This window comes from Hypanus sabinus, chromosome 11, assembly GCF_030144855.1.
Source record: "Hypanus sabinus isolate sHypSab1 chromosome 11, sHypSab1.hap1, whole genome shotgun sequence".
Taxonomy (NCBI): Eukaryota; Metazoa; Chordata; class Chondrichthyes; order Myliobatiformes; family Dasyatidae; genus Hypanus; species Hypanus sabinus.
This window is the reverse complement of record NC_082716.1, coordinates 46,236,623-46,260,467: the sequence shown is the minus strand read 5'-3', so window position 1 is coordinate 46,260,467 and position 23,845 is coordinate 46,236,623. Positions and strand designations below refer to the sequence as shown.

At 39.0% G+C, this 23,845-nt stretch overlaps 1 protein-coding gene across 1 annotated transcript in view; it reads left to right on the top strand.

Moving 5' to 3' along the window:
- Window positions 1-23,561, top strand: part of slc5a9 (solute carrier family 5 member 9) — a 53,328-nt gene extending 29,767 nt beyond the window's left edge. The window contains exons 7-14 of the mRNA XM_059984266.1: window positions 3,598-3,803; window positions 5,868-6,003; window positions 6,380-6,487; window positions 8,268-8,418; window positions 11,905-12,073; window positions 13,864-14,079; window positions 17,685-17,835; window positions 21,043-23,561. Of these exons, the coding sequence (XP_059840249.1) occupies window positions 3,598-3,803; window positions 5,868-6,003; window positions 6,380-6,487; window positions 8,268-8,418; window positions 11,905-12,073; window positions 13,864-14,079; window positions 17,685-17,835; window positions 21,043-21,248 (1,343 nt within the window). The 3' untranslated portion in view covers window positions 21,249-23,561. The remainder of the gene's footprint in view (window positions 1-3,597; window positions 3,804-5,867; window positions 6,004-6,379; window positions 6,488-8,267; window positions 8,419-11,904; window positions 12,074-13,863; window positions 14,080-17,684; window positions 17,836-21,042) is intronic.
- The last annotated feature ends 284 nt before the right edge of the window (window positions 23,562-23,845 follow it).

Genomic DNA, 23,845 nt, shown 5'->3' with positions numbered 1-23,845 from the left:
CAACATGTCCCATTTGTGTAGTTCACCCCTTCCCCAGAAAAGGTTCCAATGATCCAAGTACATGAAACCCTGCCCCCTGCACCATCTCCTCAGCCACTCATTTATCTCCACTATCTTCCTGTTCTGACCCCACTGGGGGTAATCCAGAGATTACCACCTTGGAGGTCCTGCTCTTCAGCCTCTTCTTCCTAACTTCCTAAACTTACTTTGCAGGAACTCTACCCCTCTCCTGCCTATGTCATTGGTACCAACACGTACCATGACCTCTGGCTGCTCACCCTCCCCTTCAAGAATATTCTGCAACCATTCAGAGCCATCCTGGATCCTAGGGCAACTGAGAGGCAACCCACTATCCTGGCGTCTCTTTTGCTGCTGCAGAATCTCCTTTCTGTCCCTCCAACTATCGACTCCCCTATGACCATTACTCCACTTCACTTCACCCTACCCTACCCTTCTGGGGCTCAGAGCCAACCACAGTGCCTTTGATCTGACTGCTGCTGCCTTGCTCAGATGCTCCACAGGTGTCCAAAGGGGTATACCTGTTGCTGAGGGGAATGGCTGCAGGGGGACCCTGCACTCACTTCCTTTTCCCTTTACCACTCGTATATCGTCAATAGTTGTGGGCCCAGCACTGATCCCTGCAGCACACAGCTCAGCACTGATTTCAACCAGAGTAGTATCCGTGTATCTCAGCTCTCTGCATTCTATTTGTTAACCAATCCTCTATCCATGCTAATACATCACCCCCAAATCTATGCATTCTTATCTTATGGATAATGTGGCACCTTGTCTAATGCCTTCTCAAATCCAAGTAAATAACATCTATCTGATCCCCTCATTATATCCAGTAAGTTTCTCAGACAGGACCTGCCTTTGCTGAATCCATGCTGCATCTGTCTGATGGATCCAATTCTTTCCAGGTGCCTCACTATTTCTTCTTTAAGGACAGCTTCAAGCATTTTTCCAACTACAGATGTTAAACTAACTGGCCTATAGTTAAAAAACACAAAATGCTGGCAGAACTCAGCAGGCCAGACAGCATCTATGGGAGGAGGTAGTGACAACGTTTCGGGTCGAAACCCTTCATCAGGAGTGAACTCACAGACCTCCGTTGATACCCCTGCCCCCCCTTACCCCATCCCTATCTATAATTTTAGTCTGGTTCTCTTTCTCTCTCTTTATCCCCCCCTCACTACAATCTCCGCCCAGCCCTACCTTTCTTTCTCTTTTATTTCCTATAATTCTCCACCTTCCCCCCTAGCCCATTTCCCTCCAGCCTATCACTTCCCAGCTCTCTACTTCATCCTCCCCCCCGCTTCTTATCCCCCCTTGACCATCCCATGTTACTTCACTCCTGATGAGGGGTTTCAACCTGAAACGTCATCACTACCTCCTCTCATAGATGCTGTCTGGCCTGCTGAGTTCTGCCAGCATTTTGTGTTTTTTATTTATTTCCAGCATCTGCAGATTCACTCGTGTGGCCTATAGTTACCTCCTTTTGCCTACTTTTTTTTTGAACAGTGGCAGGACATTCACCATCTTCCAATCTGCTCGGACCTGACCAAAGAATTATCACCAAAACCTCCACTATAACTTCTGCCATTTCCTTCAATACCCTGGGATGCATTCCATCAGAACCAGGGGACTTGTCTATCTTCAGGCCCACAAGTTTGCTCAGCACTACCTCTTTAGTGATAGCTATTGTATTGAGGTCTTCACCTTCCATCACATCCATAACCTCTCTTTTGCATGTTAGATGTGTCCTCCACCATGAATACTGACACAAAGTAGTAATTCAAAGCCTCAGCCATTGAATTTTGGAGTCACTGAATATCCCTTGGAGCACAGATAGCTCAATCATCAAAAAAATAGAAAGAATATGGCACAGCTGTAAATCTACCTAGAGCAAACCGTCCTCAAAAGCTGAGTGACCATGCAAAAAGGGGACTAGTGAGAGAGGCCACCAAGAGACCTATGAGAACTCTGGAAGAGTTACAAGCCTCAGTGGCTGAGATGAGAACAACTGCACAGACAAAAACTGTTGCCCGGGTGCTTCACCAATCACAGCTTTTTGGGAGAGTGGCAAAGAGGAAGCCACTGTTGAAAAATACACACATGAATACACAATTTGCCAGGAAGCATGTGGTAGACTCTGAAATCAGCTGGAATGTTCTCTGCTCTGATGAAATTAAAGTTGAGCTCTTTGGCCATCAGACTAAATGCTATGTTTGGCATAAACCAAACACCACACATCATCAAAAGCACACCATCCCTATCGTGAAGCATGGTGGTGGCTGCATCGTGCTGTGGGATGCTTCAGTGCAGCAGGCCCTGGAAGGGTAAAATTAATGCAGCAAAATACAGGAAAATCCTGGAGGAGAACCTGATGCAGTCTTCAAGAGAACTCCGACTTGGGAGAAGATTTGTTTTCCAGCAAGACAATGACCCCAAACATAAAGCTAAAGCTATACAGGGATGGCTTAAAAACAACGAAGTTAATGTCCTGGAGTGACCAAGTCATAGTCCAGACCTCAATCCAATTGAGAACTTGTGGCTGGACTTGGAAAGGGATGTTCACTCACAATTCCCATCCATCCTGACAGAGCGTGAGCAGTTTTAGAAAGAATGGGGAAAAATTGCGGGTTCCAGATGTACAAAGCTGATAGAGACCTATCCACACAGTCTCAATGCTGTAATTGCTGCTAAAGGTACATCTACTAAATACTGACTTGAAGTGGGTGAATGCTTTTGCAATCAATTATTTTGTGTTTTATATTTATAATTATTTTAGATTACTTTGTTGTGATCTGTTTGCACTTTGACACAAAAGAGTCTTTTTCTGTCTATCGATGTAAACGTTTGTAAAAAAGGCCAACTTAAATGTTATAAAACAATAAAACATGATAACTTCCAAGGGAGCTGAATACTTTTTATAGTCATATTATATATATGTGCATGTGTGTGTGTGTATGTATATATATATATATATATAATCCACCAACGAAACCCTCATCCATGCTTTTTTACTATTCTATAATTCTGAACTTATTTTCTACTTTGTGCACAAACTTGCACCAAACCCCACTCCCCTTCACTCTAGTCTTTGCTGGCCTACTCTTGCTCTTCTTTAATCCCTTTTTCTGTCTCCCATTGTTCCTTTTCTCCAATTTACCAATTGTTCTGAAGAGAAATCCGATCCCAGAAACAACTACTCTGCGTTAAGAATGTTGTCAGCTGACTGAAGTAACACTTTTCACACTAAGTGCAACCAGTTGCAATTGATAAGGTGACAAGTGAACTGACTTGCCAATATTAATATTTAGATGTAACTTATTCTGAGCTGTTAGTTAATCCATACCATGGCCTTCTGCATAAATTCAGTAAACTCATATTTTGAAATTGTTCAAGTATAATAGCAAGATCATGGTCTTTAAGACAGATCAGAACCTATTTTATAAATTATTCATATTCATAATGTAAAATATATTCTAGATATTAAGAAGTAGTGCTTTGTTGTAACTTTCAGATGAAATTGATGAATTTATTAATAAAAGTTTGCTTGGTACATGGAAATAAAATGTGTCTTTTTGATTTCAGGTTTAAACAAAGTCGGTTGGTATTCAGGGTTGGAAGAAAAGTACTTTCAAGCAATTCCTAACATTACTGTGGCAAATACTTCATGTCACATTCCACGTGCTGATGCTTTCCACATGTTTCGAGACCCAGTCAATGGTGACATTCCTTGGCCTGGACTCATATTTGGACTTACAGTACTTGCCACATGGTGTTGGTGTACTGATCAGGTAAATCGCAATAGTCTAAGGACATCATCATGGGAAATTTAATAGCAATTAAAATGATTTGATCTCCACATGGTTAGATATCTCACAATCATTATGGAAGTTAATTATGCAGTGTTTTTTTTTCCTTTTTCACATTTTGATTTTCCTGTTTAATGAACAAATGTGCTGTCCATTCATAACATACGCCAAATGTATTCCCATACTGCTAGAGCTCTAATGAGTAAATTAAGATTGATATGTTGTTTCTTGGAAAAGGGTAGGTATTAAACAAGTCAGATTCTCTATTGTGTTAAATCAGTGTTATTATTGATGGCAATCTGGACTTCCTTGTATGTCCCTTGTTGTATGGCTTTAAACTAATGCAGATGATAATAGCAGATACATGGTGAATTAACTTGTACCATATTTCTTCCTTATTATAACGAGCATTTGTTAGAAACGTTAAGAATATACCCAACATCATTGCCAATGGAAGTGACTCCTACTGACCCTGAAATGACGATGACCTGAGATGTTTATTGTTGGGACTGGTATTTTCTGCTTGTTAGCTCAGAGTAAAAACACTAAGCCATTTAAAGTTCACTAAATTACAACAGAACTCATTCAAGCTAATCAAAGATCCTCACCACCCTCCACCCGCCGGCTATGCTCTTTTCTTGCTGCTGCATTCAGGGACAGGAGCCTCAGGAGTCACGCTACCAGGTTCAAGGACTGTTACTACCCCTCATCCATCAGGCTCTTGAACAAAAGGGGTAACTACACTCATTAAAGGACTCTTTTATCTCATTTTTTCATGTTCACTATTTATTTTTTATCTGCATTTGCACAGTTTGTTTACAGTTTTTAGTTCCTGATATTTACAGTTTACAGATCCTGTTACAGTTACTGTTCTATAAATTTGCCTGTAAAAAAAAGAACATCAGGGTTATGTGTGTACTCTAACAATAACTTTTACTATGAACTTTGAACTTAATTCATTCAGAGGATGTATGATGATATAATGTGAGAGTCAATGTCTCATTGTCCTAAAGGCAGGTAGAGCAAACCATAGGAAAAGTAGCAATGTTGTTTATATCAAATTTATTGTCCTGGCTCATTATTTCCTTTCCTCATTCTACAACCTCATCTCCTTTGGATCAGGAAGAATGATTTCTGGGGTCTTGATTGGCCAAGAGCCAGGTGATGGAGTCTTGGATGGTGGCAAGGCCTCAGAAAACATGGCAGAGTGATAAAAGTGAGGAAGTACAAGACTTGAAGGTGATCCTCCTTTGAAAGTCTGGAAGCTGGTAAAATGCCTCCACCGGAGAACTTTCTGACATGGAATTAAATAAATCATTTGAAAGCACTTGTAAATAATGAAAAATATAGAAGCAATTATTTAATAAAAAGACATTACATGCTATTTTCCTTTCTTCCTTCCAGTCCTACTCTCCCCAGTCAATGAAGTATTTGTAGATCTCGTGTGGTTTTGGATTTTTAAGACCATAAGGCATAAGAGCAGAATTAGGCCATTTGGCCCATCAATTCTGCACCTCTATGCCATTATCGCTGATTTATTAACCCTTTGATCCTTTCCCATGTAACCCTTGCTAATCAAGAACCTCTTAAATATGCCCAAAGACTTGCCCTCCACAGTCATCTGTGGCAGTGAATTCCACAGATTCATCACCCTTTGGCTAAAGAAATTCCTCCTCATCTCTGTTTGAAAGGGATGTTATTATATTCTGAGGCTGTGCCCTTTGGTCCTAGACTCCCCTACTATTGGAAACATCCTTTCCACATCCACTCTATCTAGGCTTTTCAAAATTCAATAGGTTTAAATGAGAGCAGAATCCTATATACTATGTAAGTCCTGAAGTGATGTCATTTACACTGACCAATGCCGAAACCTCTTTGCTTGGTTACTCGAGCAGCTGTTTGGTCATCCAATCCAATACGGTAGCTGGCATTGGAATCACCCCTACTGTAGAAATACTGGCTGTTTGCAGCTAACAGACCCTAATGACTTGATACGTTGTTCTGTAATTTACATATAATTTACTTACAATTGTTTCCTTTCATTAGGTAATCGTACAGAGGTCCCTTTCAGCAAAAACTCTTTCCCATGCCAAAGGGGGATCAGTTTTGGGAGGTTATCTGAAGATGTTGCCCATGTTCTTCATTGTCTGGCCTGGCATGATCAGCAGAACTCTGTATCCAGGTGTATATCAAATTTGTGTTTTGGAGATTTTGGTATAAAACTGTCAGGCAATTATTGTTGTAAACCATGTTTTTCACAGAAAGATAATTAAATATTTAAGTATATTAAATATATTAAGTAAATATTTATAATATCTATGTAGACAGTACATTAATGAATAAATATGTGGCAGGAGGAATAACAATGTTTCATTTTTTCAATTGAGAGAAAAAAGCTATTCAGCACATTCTGTGGAAGTACCAGGTCCCAGGTAACTCTGATGTTAACACTTTAGCATCAACTCTATTAGCGTTAACTGTTTTAAAATGTATAGAAGGTATTCACTTGAATTTCTGAAGTATTTCCTTTGTTAATAATTTACGTTGAATATTTCCAGATCAGGTGGGCTGTGTGGATCCTGACATTTGTGAGTCAGTCTGTGGAGCCAGAGTAGGATGTTCAAACATTGCCTACCCCAAGCTGGTAGTGGAACTTATGCCTGTAGGTGAGGCTGTATTTATTACCATCTTGCATACCAATGAATAGTGCATCTATTCTTGTCACCTGCTCAACCTGTCAGCTCCCATTATCAGCACAGCACCTTGCTAATTTATTTCACAATTATTCCTGAAGTGTATTTCAGCCTCCATTTATTCACCCTCATGATTAAGGTGCCCATTTCCCACGAGGAATGAGCCAGGCAAATCATTCAAGACCTTGTGGGTGTAATTTCCCTTGGGATCAATAAAGTATGTCTGTCTGTCTGTCATTGTTTGCCAAAGTGGCACATGAGTAGCTGCTTGGTCTCCATTCATCTTTGCTAAAATCAAGAACTTACAATATCATTCCAAATGGGAAGACTATGTTTGCATTATAAGTATTTCTCCCACCTGTAACCTTCACAATCAAGAATACCACTGCTAAATGTAACCAAGTGATAACTTGAAACAAAAGTTTGTTAGGGAGAAGTTGCTCTTGAAGACCTTGAAGCAATGTGGCAGATAAGGGGTTAAATCTCAGCTGGGAAATATCCCTTCTCTCTGGCTCAAATAATCAAAACAAAGTAGCAAATGTTTCTACAGATGTGGAGTAATACTCCAAATTTAGAAAAATATAGAAATTGACCATTAAAATCAATAACTTTTGATTGTTCTTATACACTGATTGTTCATCAATCTGCTACCACCTTGAAAACCTCACACAGAAACTGAAACAAATAATACTGACTAAATGTAACAGGTGAATGGGTATCTGATATAGGGGAATTAATTATACAGAGCAATTTGTCCAACAATAAATTCTTCTGTATAAGACATGTGATTTGATCATTTGTGCTTGAAATTATGAAAAGGATAATGATTGATATCTATTTATTGATATCTAAGACCTTAAGACACAAGAACAGAACTGGGTCATTTGGTGGATCAAGTCTGCTTCTCCATTTCATCATGGCTGATCCAGTTTTCCTCTCAGCCCCCATCTCCTGCCCCATCTCTTGTATCCCTTCATGCCCTGACCAATCAAGAATCTATCAATCTCTGCCTTAAATATACTTTAAAAATCGGCCTACATAGCTGCCTGAGGCAAAGAATTCTACAGATTCACCACACTGGATAAAGAATTCCTCCTCATCTGCATTCTAAAAGAACACCCCACCACAGGAAACACCCTCTCCCCATCCACTCTATCAAGGCCTTTCACTATTCAATAGATTTCAATGAGGTCACCCCTCATTGTTCTGAAATCTAGTGAATACCAGCCCAGAGCTATCAAATGCTCTTCATATGGCAAGCCATTCAATCCTGGAATCATTTTTGTGAATTTCCTTTGAACCCTCTCCAGTTTTAGCACATCCTTTCTAAGATAAGGAGCCCAAAACTGCTCACAATATTTCAAGTGAGGCCTTACCAGTGCTTTATAAAGTCTCAACATTACATCTTTGCTTTTATGTTCTAGTCCTCTTGAAATGAATGCTAACATTACATGTACCTTCCTCACCACAGACTCAACCTGCAAATTAACCTTTAGGGAACCCTGCACAAGGATTCTCAAGTCCCTTTGCACCTCAGTTTTTTTGTATTTTTCTCCATTTAGAAAATAGCCAACCCTTACATTTCTTCTGCCAAAATGTATGACCATACACTCCTGGACACTGTATTCCATCTGCCACTCCTTTGTCTGTTCTCCTAATCTCCTAATAATAGGGACATTACAAAAATTGTGATATTGTCCTCCTTTTCTACTACGCTTGATTATTTTTTCTTTCTGTGTTTGTTTTGAACCAGGTTTGAGGGGGCTGATGATAGCAGTAATGATGGCTGCTTTAATGAGTTCACTCACCTCAATATTTAACAGCAGCAGCACACTCTTCACCTTGGATATCTGGCAGAGGTTTCGCACAAATGCCACTGAACAGGAGCTGATGATTGTCGGCAGGTACCTTTTCATTTCAGCAAGACTGATAACCGATAAAAAAGGGAGTATTTCAGCTCCTTTACCATCTCATCGTGAGGTTGGGGAGGGTAAACATGAATTGGAGTCACTAATTTGCTCAAGAGTAACTCGTGAGTGTTTTTGGTGTACCATGATTTAAGCAATCAGCTGAGAGCTTCATTGTCATATTCAAAAAGGGTCTGTGTAAAAGCACCAAACAGTGTACATAAAAAAATAGATTTTCAACTTCGTCCATTACAAGCCAGCCGTCTTCTTTATTTCTGCTGATTTCCATTTCCAGTAGCAGCATGTTAGGTTGTCTGGCTGTGACGGGAAATCTCTGTTCTCTTCTCTGTCCATCTATGACCCAATGTTTGCAGATGAGGTACAGTGAACCTCAGCTTTGCAGACCTTGTTGGGGATGCTTCTCTTTTCAAGAACAGTAATACCTGCAACCATCCCAGAGTCGACACATAGATATATGAATGCCTTTCACACAATTATGCTGGAGGGTTTGCAAGAAAAATTAAAAATTGTGGCAGTGTACCCATGAACTTACTTTCAAAAGTACAATTTAATGTCAGAGAAATGTATACGATATACATCCTGGAATGGTTTTTCTTTGCAACCATCTACGAAAACAGAGGAGTGCCCCAAAGAATGAACAACAGTTAAATGTTAGAACCTCGAAGTCCCCCCCAGTTCCCCCCTCCCGCGCATAAGCGGCAACGAACAACAATGAAAAATATCATGAATATTCTCACATAATACGATGAAATAAAATTCATGCTGTTGCATTCTCAAGTAATTTCATGTTATTGCATGAGTAATAGCAAGGTAACCAGGACCTGTGTTGCCTGCTTGACTGCACTTGCCAGGATGTGGCCATTTGAGGATGTCTGTGGTAATTCACCTGCTAACTGGCAGATCAGCAGATCTTGTGCAACCAGTCCATGAACATAAGACATGGATGTAGAAGGGCAATTATGCTCCGCTCTGGCCTGAAATTGGCATCAGTCTCTTGCAGGCATGCTGTGGTGCTGATCTACTGATCGTACATTAGAAAGGTACAAGTGGAAAATAGCTTCTTCATCAAGATGTTAAAAAGTATCCCACTTATCCAGGTGTATAATCACTTTCTCATCACAATTATTTCCCCTCTTGACATTTCCCTTTAGTTGTCCTAAGTACTTTAAAAAGTTTATTTGCTGGAACTAACAGGATATCTTTGGCATTGTGGAACATAAAGAGTTAGAATTAGAAACAGAATCAGGTTTATTATCACCAGCATTTGTCAATTTAGCAGCAGCAGTACAATGCAATACATGATAATATAGAAAGAAAAAATAAATAAACAGATAATTACAGCAATTATATGTATGTATAGTAAATAGATTGAAAATAGTGCAAAACAGAAGTAATATATATATTTTTTAAAGTGAATTAGTGTTCATGGGTTCAATGCCCATATAGGAATCAGATGGCAGAGGGGAAGGAGCTGTTCCTGAATTGCTGAGTGTGTGCCTTCAGGCTTCTGTACCTCTCACCTGATGGTAACAATGAGAAAAGGGCAAGCCCTGGGTGATGGGGGTCCTTAATAATAGTCACTGCCTTTCTGAGGCACCGCTCCTTGAAGATGTCTTGGACACTACCCAAGATGGAACTGACTAATTTTACAACTTTCTGTAGCTTCTTTCAGTCACCAAAATAATCAACTTTGCCAGGCTGAAGTGTGAGATATTGAATAACCTGCCCATTATAAACCCTGCCTAATATCCTTCGCAAGTGGAATTGGAGGATAGTTATATTTTGCACTGTGTTGAAAAATGCAGTTAATTGACAAAAAAAAAATGAATAGAATTAGAATTGGATTTCTAGAGAGCATTATAAGTGTTATATTTTCAAATCAGGAAGAGAACCTGCATGATAACTGGCTGCATTTTATAGATGGTAGACAGAGCCATTGTGCACCAGCAGAGGAGAAAATAAAGGCATGATCTGTGATGATTTGTCATGATGGAGTTGAGCTTATTAGGAATTGAGGAAAATGGCTTCATGGAGACAAATGCAGAGTATTCCATCACACTCTTGCTGTATACTTTGTAGAAGTCGAAAAGGTTTTGGAATGCTAGGAGATGAGCCACTCACTATTGAATATCAATTCTCTGTCCACACTTGAGAGAGGGTGTGAGGAAGCTAACAGGACCTGAAAACTTTTCCACGAACTGAGCTGGCACCAGTACCCAGCAGGTGATGAGACTACACACTCTGTTTTACTGAGCACAAGCACTGAAGTGCATAGAGGTCCATTACCTTAGGACTCCATTTTAACTACTTAATATGGACCATTTCTAGATAATAGGTGTGCAGGCCATCTGTTTCAATGCACCTGCAAAATCTGCAGAAGGCCTGATTCTACGGATATTCAGTGCAGGGAGTTATTTCTCAGATTTGCATCAGCATTTAGAAGGAAACGTACTGGTGAAATGGTGCACTTGCACATGCATGAGGAGAGTGGCAGACAGGCAACTGAACATCTCTGTCTGATGATATATTTGCTAGCATCTGCGAAGGAAACCATGTTTCTCTTATTTCAGCCATTTTCTTATTGGCAATGATTCTGCTGTTGTCATTTATACCCTTTCTAGACTGATCTTGTTTTCCTTAAAAGAATACTCAATTTTTGCATGATCTTTATCATTTTGCTTTCCACCCTATTACTGACTCCCTTTTGTTCTAGCCTTCCTCTTCTTACTCTGCATTTAAAACCTGCTATAATTCTGCCTTTTGTACATTGTAATGAATGGTTATTAACCTGAAAATAATAAGTTTTTTCCTCTGGCCATTGATGCTGTCTGACCCTCTGATTATAAACAATCGTTTCTAGCTTTTCTGTTCATTCACTTACCATTCACATATTGCTTCCAATGTCCAGCTTGAATTTAACCAGATATGCCTGCTGGTTTCCAAATGAACGTAATGAATCAATTGAATTTCACAACAAACTGCTTGCTTTGTGATTACTTTCTGATACCAGCATTTTGTTCTGAATTTACTCTGTTTAACTGAATTTAAATTCTCAATATCATCAACAAGCCTCCTGGTAACTCTTTCTCTGGGCTCAGTGCCCATTTTACATATTCTTATCTTGTGGGATCCTTGAGATTTTAAAACTCAGTATAAACAGGGGCTGTTGATGTGTATCTTTCACACTACTTCTTTTGCATACCGGTTCATGGGCAATTATTTGTGCAGTTGTAATACAAGGACTTTATTTTTCAAAAGCTCCATAACTGCAGAAGAGAAATTCTCTCCAATTGAATATGTATATTTGCTGCTTGTAACAAGAAGTGATTGGTAATGCATTGATCAATATTACAGAAGTGTCTTGAAATAAAGGTGGTTGAATGGACATGAAGCAGAGACCTTTCAGCTGTGTCCAAGTATTATTTTTTAATTAACCTGTCATTGTTTTTACTTGTTTTGCAGGGTATTTATTATTTTCATAGTTGCTGTCAGTATAGTATGGATCCCTATTATTCAGAAAGCTAACAGTGGCCAGCTATTTGACTACATTCAGTCTGTTACCAGCTACTTAGCACCACCTATCACAGCACTTTTCATTATGGCAGTCTTCTGGACAAGAGTCAATGAGCCGGTGAGAACCAGTACCAGTGAGAGCTATTGCAATTACTGTCATTTAATAGCCCATTAATGTAGAAAATCTGCTGAAACCAGAATTAAATCTTCATAAATGATGCATTTCAAAATGTATAAATATCAACATAAACTGCTCTACAAAGAATTAAAGTAATCCAGTTTGCTGAAAGAACACTTTCTTTGGAGTTAGAAATGTTCCTGATAAGTATAACCCCATTCCATAACCCAGCATGCAATGTACAAACTTATTCAAAGTTAAAAATAAATTTATTATCAAAGTACATATATGAAATTATATGCAACCCTGAGATTAATAAAGTCTTCCTGGGCTTCCAGCCAGGTATAGGCATCAATTATAACTGATGTTTCTCTGCCATCTTAAGAATATGAGATGAAGGTCTTTGAAAGTGAGTCCATAGGTTGTGGGAACAGTTTAGTGTGAGGCAAGTGGATCTGAGTGAAGTTATCCCCTGTGGTTTAAGAGCCTAATGGTTGAGGGGCAACAGCTGTTCCTGAACCTGGTAGTGTGGGTCCTGAGGCTCCTTCCTGATGCCAGTAATGAGAAGAAAGCATGGGGGTCTTTGATGATGGATGCTGCATTCCTACGACAGTGCCTCATGTAGATTTGCTCAACAATGAGGAAGGTTTTTGCCATGATGGACTGGGCTGTATCCACTATTTTTTGTAGGCTTTTCCATTCAAAGGCGTTGGTGTTTCCACAGCAGGCTGTGATGCAATATACTCTCTACTGCACATCTATAGAAGTTTGTCAAATTTTTAGATGACATGTCAAATCTTCACACACTTCTAAGAAAATAGAGGCACTGCCATGCTTTCATCATAATGGCGCTTATGATGCTTGACCCAGGACATATCCTTTGAAATGACAATACCAAAGAATTTAAAGTTGCTGACCCTCTCCACCTCTGATCCCCTAGAGGACTGGCTCATGAATCTTTGTTTTCCTCTTCCTGAATCAGCTCTTTGGTCTTGCTGACATTGAGTGAGAGGCTGTTGCTGTAGCACCACTCAGCCAGACTTTCTATCTCCTTCCTATGTGTCCAACTGTTGAGTAATCTTGCTAAGTGGCCATTATTCAAGTTCATGTTTAAACATTATTGTTTCAATACTGTCATGCCAAATCCTTTTTTAAATCAATTTCTATGAGTATTTTCCCCCCACAGTTTCACAGAATAGTGCTGAATACCATCCGTTTTAATATATACTCAGATTGACACCCCTGAGGCCAACTGCCTACTTGAGATTATGGATCCTTCATCCAATTTCCTTTTAATGATAAGTGCCAGAGTCATATTTAAGAAGATATAAATTATAAAACAGCTTAGGTTGCATTTGAATTAACTAAATGGCTCTAAGGCAGAATGATCTAACATATTCTCACTCCAGCAAACAGTAGGCTATCGCTCAGTATAAAGGATATCATGAAATCATCATGACACATTATATTTACAGTATTGGCGCGGATAATCATGAAAGTAGATCATTTTCATGAACATTGACCTAAATTTTTTACTAGTCTGCCAAACAGGAAAATTCTTGACTGATTAGGAACAGCATGTCACATTCTATGTAACTACATTCCTAGCATAAAGGTTATAACATGTGTAAGCAATAAAATGCACACAGGTTTTCTTTGAAATAATAATATTTTAGCCTGTTTTCCTAAAGGAAATTGTACATTGAGTGTATATGTTATACCTGGATTCTTTAGTAGAGATTATTATGTAGTTAAAGCATCTTGATGAGATTTTCTTATATATGTTACAGGGTGCTTTTTGGGGATTGATGGTTGGGCTGATTCTGGGCCTTGTTCGAATGGTCATGGAGTTTGTCTACGGAGTGCCATCATGTGGTGAAGAGGATAAAAGACCATCATTCCTCAAGGACGTGCATTACCTTTACTTTGCTTTGATTCTATGTGGAATAAGTGCAATTGTTATCACCATCGTCAGCCTACTGACGCCAGCAATCCAGGAAGAAAATGTAAGTGATGGATATTGATATATTAGTACATCTCCCAAAAAAATCCACCTTTTAAGTTCTTCCTTAGTTTGTCTACTACAGCAAGGTATTCCAAGATCATGCTTAGAATTTCCTAGAGGATCCCCATAAAAAAATAAAATGAATATGTTTTCCTTATATTTTGTAGCTGTGCTATTTGTAAGACACAGACTAGTTTTTCTTTGGTCCATTCAATTTTAAAATCAACCATTAACATCAGTTAACCATCACCTCTGAACTGATGTCCAGGACTAACCTTGATTAACCTTGATCTATTTTAACCTTGATGTCCATCCAGAGTACTCTAATAGGGTTAGATTTTATTTTGAAAGAAAAAACGAATCGGTTTATTTCGGCCCAAAACGTTGACTGTACTTTTTTTTCCCATAGATGCTGCCTGGCCTGCTGAGTTCCTCCAGCATTTTGTGTGTGTTGCTCAGATTTCCAGCATCTGCACATTTTCTGTTCTTTGTAATTGGTTTATTTTCTCAGTACAGGAATGTTTCTATTAGTTTTCATATACAAACATTTTATTGACGCAGTGTCAGATTCTGATGACAGGTTCGATATGGTGCTAGAGCTTAAGGTTGCATTAATCACAATTGTGTAAAAAAACAAAAGATAAGTCAAAGGTGAACTGAGTGACTCAGTAACTGAAGCAAATCAATTCTGAAGGTGGAATATTAATCAGGAGAAGATTTTAAGAAGAGTGAGGTTAGGTGAGCCAGTTGTTATCTGAGTTACTCTCCCAGAGTTGAGTGCCTAACTCAAGTTGAATGCTGGATTTAATTTTTGTAAACAATATAAACCATATAAATCAGCTGGTTGACTGGAAATGGAAAAGTTGGCATGAATGTATGTGGTCATCCTGAGAGAAAAGAAGATTTATACTCTACAAGACCATTTCCACTGCCATGACCTGGACCCCAAGAAACTTATTAACCTGTTGGAACCCTCAAGGCCCTTCAGACACTTCATCCAGAGCCATGATGGCAGCAGTCTGGACTCCTGTGGTAGCCCTTTGTGTACCTTCTTGTCGTCAGCCACCACTTGCTGTGTCATTATTTATGTGCGGTTGCTACCATTTACAAGCTGGAAGTAAGGGCCTCATATAAATCATATAAAGGACATTTCATGAGGGTTTTATTAGATATCAGACCAGACACCAGCATCTCAACATTCATGCTCGAGCACATTTGTGTGTATAATGCCCCCTGTCCTCATCCGAGTCCTGTAGAGCTGAACTCGTGTGACATTGCTTAAGGGAAGATGGCAAACAAGTTTTACTTTCTTGCAGTCTGGCAGCCCTACAGCTGTTACTTGTACTGTCAGTGAAGTTGCACAATATATGTTGGTGGCTATCAGGCAGAGATCTTCAATGCCTGGCAGCTCATCAGCTGCTACTGGCCCCTAAGGTTGCCATCTCCCATTGCTTACACCTTTCTGTCACATGGTCATCCTCGTCTGCAGAGCTACCTTAGCCAAACAAAGACTTCCAGCAATTGGAATTGAAGGGGTAATGTGTACGAGTACAGTTACTTTCAGCTCATGCAGAGGCTTCTAGAAATACTTATACCTCAAACGTGTAAATAGGTAAATAATGGTGACTGCTCTTCTTTAGCACTTGAATCCTTGCATGTCTCTTCTTCCACAAGTTACATTATTGCCATGCATCACCATTAATTGTTCAAGTGTGGTTGCTTTAGCAGCTGCTTAATTTTAGTCTCTTTCCAACAGTCATGCAGATAGACAACCTCAGTGATCCAGGTTCACCCTTGACCTCTTGCTTCCTGTGTAGAGTTTGCATGTTCCCATTTGGTTGTTCTAGTTTCCTTTGTACTGGTGGATAGGTTAATTGGCCATAATAAAATGCCCCATATGTAGGCAAGTGGCAGAATCTGGAAGGAGTTGATGGGAATTTGGGAAGGATAAAATAGGTTAATATAGGACGTGTTAAGACAATGGTTGGTGCAGACTTGGTAAGCTGAAGTGTTGTTTCCACATGAATTTCTGCTGTCCTGGAAGAATGGGAATGCTCAGTAATGAGTACACATAAGACTGTGACTGATATACGTCTAGACGTTAGGCAAATCAGTAGAGCTGATGTGGAAAATCAACTGTGTTGTTGAATGATGGAGCAGATTCAGGGGATAAGGGGCCTTCTGCTCCAATTGTTTAAGTTTTTACTGTCTCACAGGTACCAGCACTGATATGACATAATTACTTCAATTGCAATGAAAGGTTTCATGTTGATTTCAACTATTTCACTGGTGTATTGAAAAATTAATTTGATTTGATATCCCAAACAAAGAATATTACATGTGTTTTATAAGCAGTTTTTAGTTGTTGAACTGACACAATATTTGAATATTTCCTTCACTAATTCTGAAGCTAAAACATTGCTATTTTTCTTGAAATTTGAAATAATATCTGTAGTTCCAGGATTACAGCAGAATATAACAATTATTCGACCAATAAAGAACTAATTCATGGACTACAGACCAATTGTCTTAGTGTCAGTAATGGGCAAGATAGTACAACATCTCAGGATGGAGGATATCAAATAAAATAGCAATGATTTCTGAGAGAGCTCATGGTCAATCAATCAGTAAATTTACCTTAATGTGAAAATACATTGGCAGATAATAGAGTGGACCTGTTATATATTTTGTTTTCAGAAAAGCTTCGATAATGTGCCAAATAAGTAAATGATGGCAAAGAGCATATCTTATAGAATAAACGGGCAGGTAGCAGTATAGGATCAAAATATAGCTTTAAAATAGAAAATTGATATTAACAGGTTACAGAAGTTTCCTGTACTGGCAAAAAAAGTGGGCAACTCATGCTCAATATTGACTCAAGAATAGGTAACAACTTTTGCAGAGATCAAAATAGAAGTTTTAACTCCTAAAATTAAAACTGCAAAGTAAATATCTTTGCAGGCTAGCACAGTATGGTGAAGTACAAGATGTTTTATTTTGATTGGGAGAGTAAGTCAGATAAATGTTCAACTAATTTGGATTGAGAAGCAAAGAGGTTTGGGAATATATAGCCCCTTCCCATGACACCCTTTTATAGAACTGCGGACATAAAACCTTTTATTTCAACCCTATCATCTGTTTACGGTCGCAAGAATTTTTCTAAATGAAGTAATAATCTAACTGTGTGTGCTTTTCAAAATAGTGTAGTGCATTTGCTGTTCATAGCTAGTCTTCCCGTTGATGTGGAAATGACAGCACACGGTTGAACCTAGGCTGTTAGAGCTGAGAGAACAGCTGCTCTAACTGTGTCACTGTGCAGAACAAAAAAAAAGACAGTTCCCTGAAATTGTTTAATATTGAGCTGCCATTGCTACAACCTGTCTTTTGTCTAATTTCCGTCTACTCAACCTTTTCCCTCATTGAATCCGGAGGTAATACAACCTCCTTATTTTACTGTAGTAATATATGGCCAGTACTTTCTCAATAACATTACAGAACACACAGTAAGTAAGTCTGTCTTTTTGTTATTTTTCAAAATTGTCAACTGTACATAAAGTTTACTGATCTCTTTAGTTCACACAATAAGAATTACTTATATTTTCAAAGCTAATTCGATTAACCTGGTGGACTAGAAACATCAAAATTTCTACAAAGCACTTGGACAATAACTGGAACCAGCCAAAGACAATCTCCGAGCTGATTGACAGAAGCGCTGAATCATTATCTATCACAGAGGATGATGAACTGCAAGAAACAGGTAAAGAAGTTTTGGAGAGCTATGGCCTGAAATGTTAACTCTGTTTCTGTTAACCTGCTGCTTGACAGCTGGGTTTCCCCACCAGTTGCTGTTTTTATTACAGGATTCATCATGCACACTGCCTGCATCACCACAATCCCAAGCACAAAATTCTACCACTGAGTGAACAGGGTTAGGAACATAAGGCACTTACTCTTTGAAAATACCCGCAGTGGCCACTTTATTAGGTACCTTTTCATTAACTGCTTGTTAATGTAAATATCGATCAGCCAGACATGAGACAACTCAATGCATAAAAAGTAGGCAGGCATGGTCAAGAGGTTCAGTTGTTGTTCAGACCAAACATCAGAGTGGGGAAGATATGTGATCTGAGTGACCTTGACCATCGAATGATTGTTGGTGCCAGATAGGGCAGTTTGAGTATCTCAGAAACTGCTGATCTCCTGGGATTTTTGTGCACAGCAGTCTTCAGGGTTTACAGAGAATGGTGCAAAGCACACAAAAAAAATCCAGTGATGGGCAGTTCTGTGGGCAAAAAAATAACCATACACTGGTGTGCAGAAGAGCATTTCTGAACCCACCACAAGTTGAACCTTGAAGTGGATGGGCCACAGTAGCAGAAGACCATGAACATATGGTCATGGTACCAAGGTACCAAGAAAGCGGCTATTGTATGCATATTACCTACCTAATTTTTCCTCTATTATTGCCCTTTCTCCATGTTTCCTTCCTGAAGCAGCATTTACATTTGTAGTTGGTGGTTCAGTTATATCAGATCCCACTTAACTATTACAAAAACAACGAGCTAAGAAAGGGTGGGAGCTGGATCAATGAATAAAAGCATCAAATGTAAATAAAGAGCAGAAGACACCATGGCATATTGAAGACTGCAATAGAGATTAGGTAATTACAGATTGTCCTGCAAAATATTGCACTGTTTCATAATGCAGTGCAATGTTGGAAGAGCATAGCAAAGCAATGTATTTCTTGGGATCTCAGTCAATAGCAGGACAGTCTGCTCTCTTACCTAATGATTTTGTGGATGCAGAAGGACAGGGATTTTGAAGAAGCAGAATGAAATAAAGGAAATGAATTAAACTTCTGAACTCTGGTTTGGTAAGAGATAATCAAATAGATAAGAGGAAACAATTCAAGGTCACACTGAAGGTTTCTTTGAAAAAGAGTAACATCATGGGAATCCTTGGCCCATAACTTCTTACAGTGAGGGGGAAGCATGTGGAAGCCTGTATTAAAAAGTGGAAGGACTGCACTATCTTACAGTCCACCCAGCAGGTCACGATATCAAGCTCCTCCTAGAGGATACGGTCCCACACTGGCTTCATCGGCCATCCCAGAACCCACTGAACTGGAATGCAGCAAGTCATTAAGCCTATTGGACCGTTTTATAAGAGGCAGTTGTTTAAAATGAAGGATAGTGATCCAGTGGGCTGCCTTGTCTCGAGTAGTTTTGAATTTCTTCAGTTGACAGAAGCACACACATCTAGGTAATTAGGAAGAATTCCATCACATCTTTATAAACTTGGTTGATGATGGATCAGTTCTGGGAAGTCAGGGATGTGCTTACCCAGACTCTGCACTGATATGTAGTTTCTGGTCACTGGTGCACTCTCTCACAGCAGTGCAGTTTTGGTCACCATACTGCCATTAAGCTGTAAAGAGTGCAGATGAGGTTTACTCCTCCACAGCCCCACTCTCCGGCCTTCTCCCCATAACCTTTGATGCCCTGGCCAATCAAGAACCTATCAATCTCTGCCTTAAATAGACACAACAACCTTGCCTCCATAACTACGTGTGGTAATGTTCCACAAATTTGTCACCCTCTGGCAAAAGAAATTACTCTGCATCTCCATTTTAAATGAATGCCCCTCTATCCTGAAGCTGTGCCCTCTTGTCCTAGACTCGCCCACCATGAGAATCATCCTTTCCACAGTTACTCTGTCCAAGCCTTTCAACATTTGAAAGGTTTCAATGAGATACGCCCACTCATCCTTCTAAATTGCTGTGACTACAGGCCCAGAGCCATCGAACGTTCCTCATATTATAATCCTTTCAATCTTGAAATTATCCTTGTGAACCTCCTCTGAACTTTCTCCAAAGCCAGCACACTTTTCGTAGATAAAACTGTTCACAATACTCAAGGTAAGGCATCACCAGTGCCTTAAAAAGTCTCAGAATCACTTCCCTGCTCTTATATTCTAGACTTCTTGAAATGAATGCTAACATTGCATTTGCCTTCCTCACCACTGACTCAAACTGCAAGTTAACATTTAGAGTGTTCTGCACAAGGACTCCCATGTCCCTTTGCATCTTAGATTTTTTGTATTTTCTCCCCCGTTTAGAAAATAGTCTGCACATTTATTTCTTCTACTAAGTGCATGGCCAAAATTGTATTCCATTTGCCACTTTCTTACCAATTCTCCTAATCTGTCTAAGTCCTTCTGCATCCTGCCTGTTTCCTCAACACTACCTGCCCCTCCACCAATCTTTGTATCATCTGCAAACTTGGCAACAAAGCCATCTATTCCATCAACTAAATTATTGATATACCGTATAAAAAGAAGTGGTCCCAACTCTAACCCCTGCGGAACTTCACAAGTCACTGGCAGCCAACCAGAAAAGAATCCTTTTACTCCCATTCGCTGCCTCCTACCAATCAGCCAATGCTCTAACCATGTTAGTAACTTTCCTGTAATACCATGGGCTCTTAACTTGGTAAGCAGATTCATGTGTGGCACCTTGTCAATGGCCTTCTGAAAATCCAAATATACAACATCCATTGCATCCCATTTATCTATCCTACTTGTAATCTCAACAAATTCCAGGAGGAATTCCATGAGGAGAAACTTCTTCAGCCAGAGAGAGGTGAATCTATGGAATTCTTTGCCATGGGAAGATGTAGAGACCAAGTCTTTATGTATGTTTAAGGCAGAGGTTGATTGATTCTTGATTAGTCAGGGCATGAAGTCAGATTGGTGCTGAGAGGAAAATTGGATAAAATAATGGAACAGACTCAATGGGCCACAGGGCCTAATTCTGTTCCTATATCTTATGGTCTTACATCAGGTACAAAGGGAAGAAGGGCTTTATGGGGAAACTCCATGCTCCTACCCCTTAATGAGAATGAATGCATTACATTTGATGCTGTTACTCCATTTGATTTTGGTGTACCTCTTTATCTTCAAACAGCTGCACTCTCTTGGTGGAAGAAAACATGCTTTTGCCTCTGTGGCCTGTCAGTACAGGAGGAGCCTGAACTCACAGAAGAAGAAAATGATGCCATACGGGAACGCTTAACGAGCATTGAAGAAGAACCCTTTTGGAAAAATGTGTGCAATATAAATGCTTTAATTCTACTGGCAGTTAATGTCTTCTGCTGGGGATACTTTGGATAATTTTTGTCGTGTTGATTACTTACGGACTGGTTTTGTACCTCTTCAGTGAAATACTTGTTTGTAACAGTAGGTTAATGGCAACAACTCCATAAAAATTAACTTTTCTATTATTGACAGGTTCAAACATGTAAGATTACAGGTAACATATTAATTAAATTGACAGCAGCTTTGCAAGAACAAAGATAATTAATTCCAGGAGTAACTCAATTAAAATAATGCTTTTTTTTAACTTAAAAATATTGTAAACAGAACAAAAAAACAATTGTACTCAGTTCCTTTACATTCTTCAATGTTCCAAGTTTGTTTTGTTTTAACATTTCTTGTCCTGTCTGATCTGTTGTTTTTCTGACTCCCTCTTCCTCCCAACAAAATGCTTTAAATAGTCACCAGGTAATTCACTACACTTTTAAAATTATAACGTTATTTGCATGAATGTAGAAACAGAGGAGAGTGAAGAGGATGGCCTAATTGCTTTGGGGCCTATGACTTTGCAGGCTCATCCTGAGGTGTCCCTCGATCAAGAAACCCCATGCATGGTTCTGTATGACGTATGGCTCCTCTGTTCAGGGGTTGCTGACTGTGGATGTCAAACAGCTCTTTTCCGTGCTGTAATCAGCCCATGATCCTGTGGTGGGCTGTGAATTTGTGTGAGGAGCCAGGGGAGTAGCCCTTGTTCTCCAGGATCCTTAGTGCTGGTTATTGAAAATGGTTGGCAAAGGAGTCATATGCTCCCCTTGGAAACATGTTATTGACCATGAGGAATCTTCTTGTGTCCACATCTAACTGCACATTAAGGAAACGAGAGCCTTTCCTGCCATTCTGTTAAGTATTAAGAGTCTCTATGGCATGAGAGCTGCCCTACATTTGGAAAGCCGGCAGTCTGAGCCTGAGCAAATTCCAGTGCCTGGGTCCTAATTTTTCCCCACTGGTAACTAGTTAGAGACGATCACTTCACCAAAATTGCAGCCTTTAAAGGATAAGCGTCACAGCTGCAACTGTTTGAGAAGATCCAGTGTCGAGGAAGTTCAGAGTCTACATGACCATGAAATTATGAAATTTCCAGCGAGTGCATCCATGGCATGAGAATAGAATATGACTACTTTCATTAATTCTTTTTGAGAAGCACTTAAATAGTTCAAAATTGTAGGTCTTACTTGGGACACCAAAGACTGTTGTTTCAGAGTTTGAGATTAAATGGAAGCTACCACCCACTGTCTGCTGTGTCTTTGGTACTCATGAAGAAGCACAGCAGTGATTGTCAGTGTAGTAGTAAAAAAAAAGGTGTATTGCACATAATTTACGCCATGTGCAAATTATATAAGTAATCTTTTGAACCAAAATCTGCAGATTCCAAAAATCTAAGATAAAAACAGAAACATGGGAAACTCTCAGCAAATTAGTGAAGGGTTTTTGACATGTGTTGGTAACAGCAGTTTGTTTTTGTATCTTATTAAGATGGTCAAATGCTTTTGTGGCAGCCCATCCCGACATAACATTATTGCATTAAAGGAAGATACCATAAAATGGACTGAGATTTTGGTTTGATTAAAATAACAAGCTATGTTGAGATGGATTTTAAAGCAACTCTTCCTACATCTTTTCTACATAATCAATACTTCATAGAGAAAAAAATTCTTTCTTACTCAATAAACTATTTTCTTTTTGATTTGTTAAATCATTAAAGGGTTTTGTAAGTAGTACATTTTAGAAGTATATCCTCTCATTTTACATGACTTTTACTTACATACACACAATCTTTACAAGTACTTATCATAACCCCACATTTATTTTAGTTGGTTATACCAGTAATTAAAGTATTTACAGGGCCTTTACTAATTCAGTCATTTTCAAAGAAATTGGCTAGCAATAATTTTACTTACTTATTATTTTCATGTGTCAGGTTGTAGCTAATAATGTATATTCTATTGTATTGTAACCAATATGTAATGGAATCTGGATAACAATTAGTTTGTTAATCTCTATTATGTGATTGACAATATAAACTTAATATCTCCAGAAAGACCCAATTGCTGAATAGATTTAACATGTCATTTAAGTCTGTTGTATTTATATTAACATTCTCTTCATCAGCCCAAGCACTTTGGATGTCAGGGAGCAAGTCACTCAACCTGGACCATCTTGTGTCTAATTTGCTGCAGAGGCCATAATATTTATAAGGCTGGTCCAGCTGAGTATTTGGTCAACAGGGATCTGCAGGAGATTTTTCAAAAATAATGCTACTGTATACCAATAACAAGTGGATAGACTCTCTTAATATGCACATATATTAAAAAGTGGATAACTGATAAAAAAGATCTGTATTTTTTTGTGTTTTTACACGAAGTTTTGTTTTCTTTACTCCTTATTCCATTTTATGTCAGAAAACTGGTTAGAACATAGCAAGGATTTTGCACATACCTTCTCCTTAACCTTATTATAAGAGGTGATCTAATAGAGGTGTATAAAATAATGAGGGTGAATACATTCAATCATGCTCCCAGAGTCAGGGAAACAAGAACTAGAGTGCATAGGTTGAAGGTGACAGGGAAAAGATTTAATTGGAACTTGAGGAACAGCTTTTTTTTAAGCATGAACTA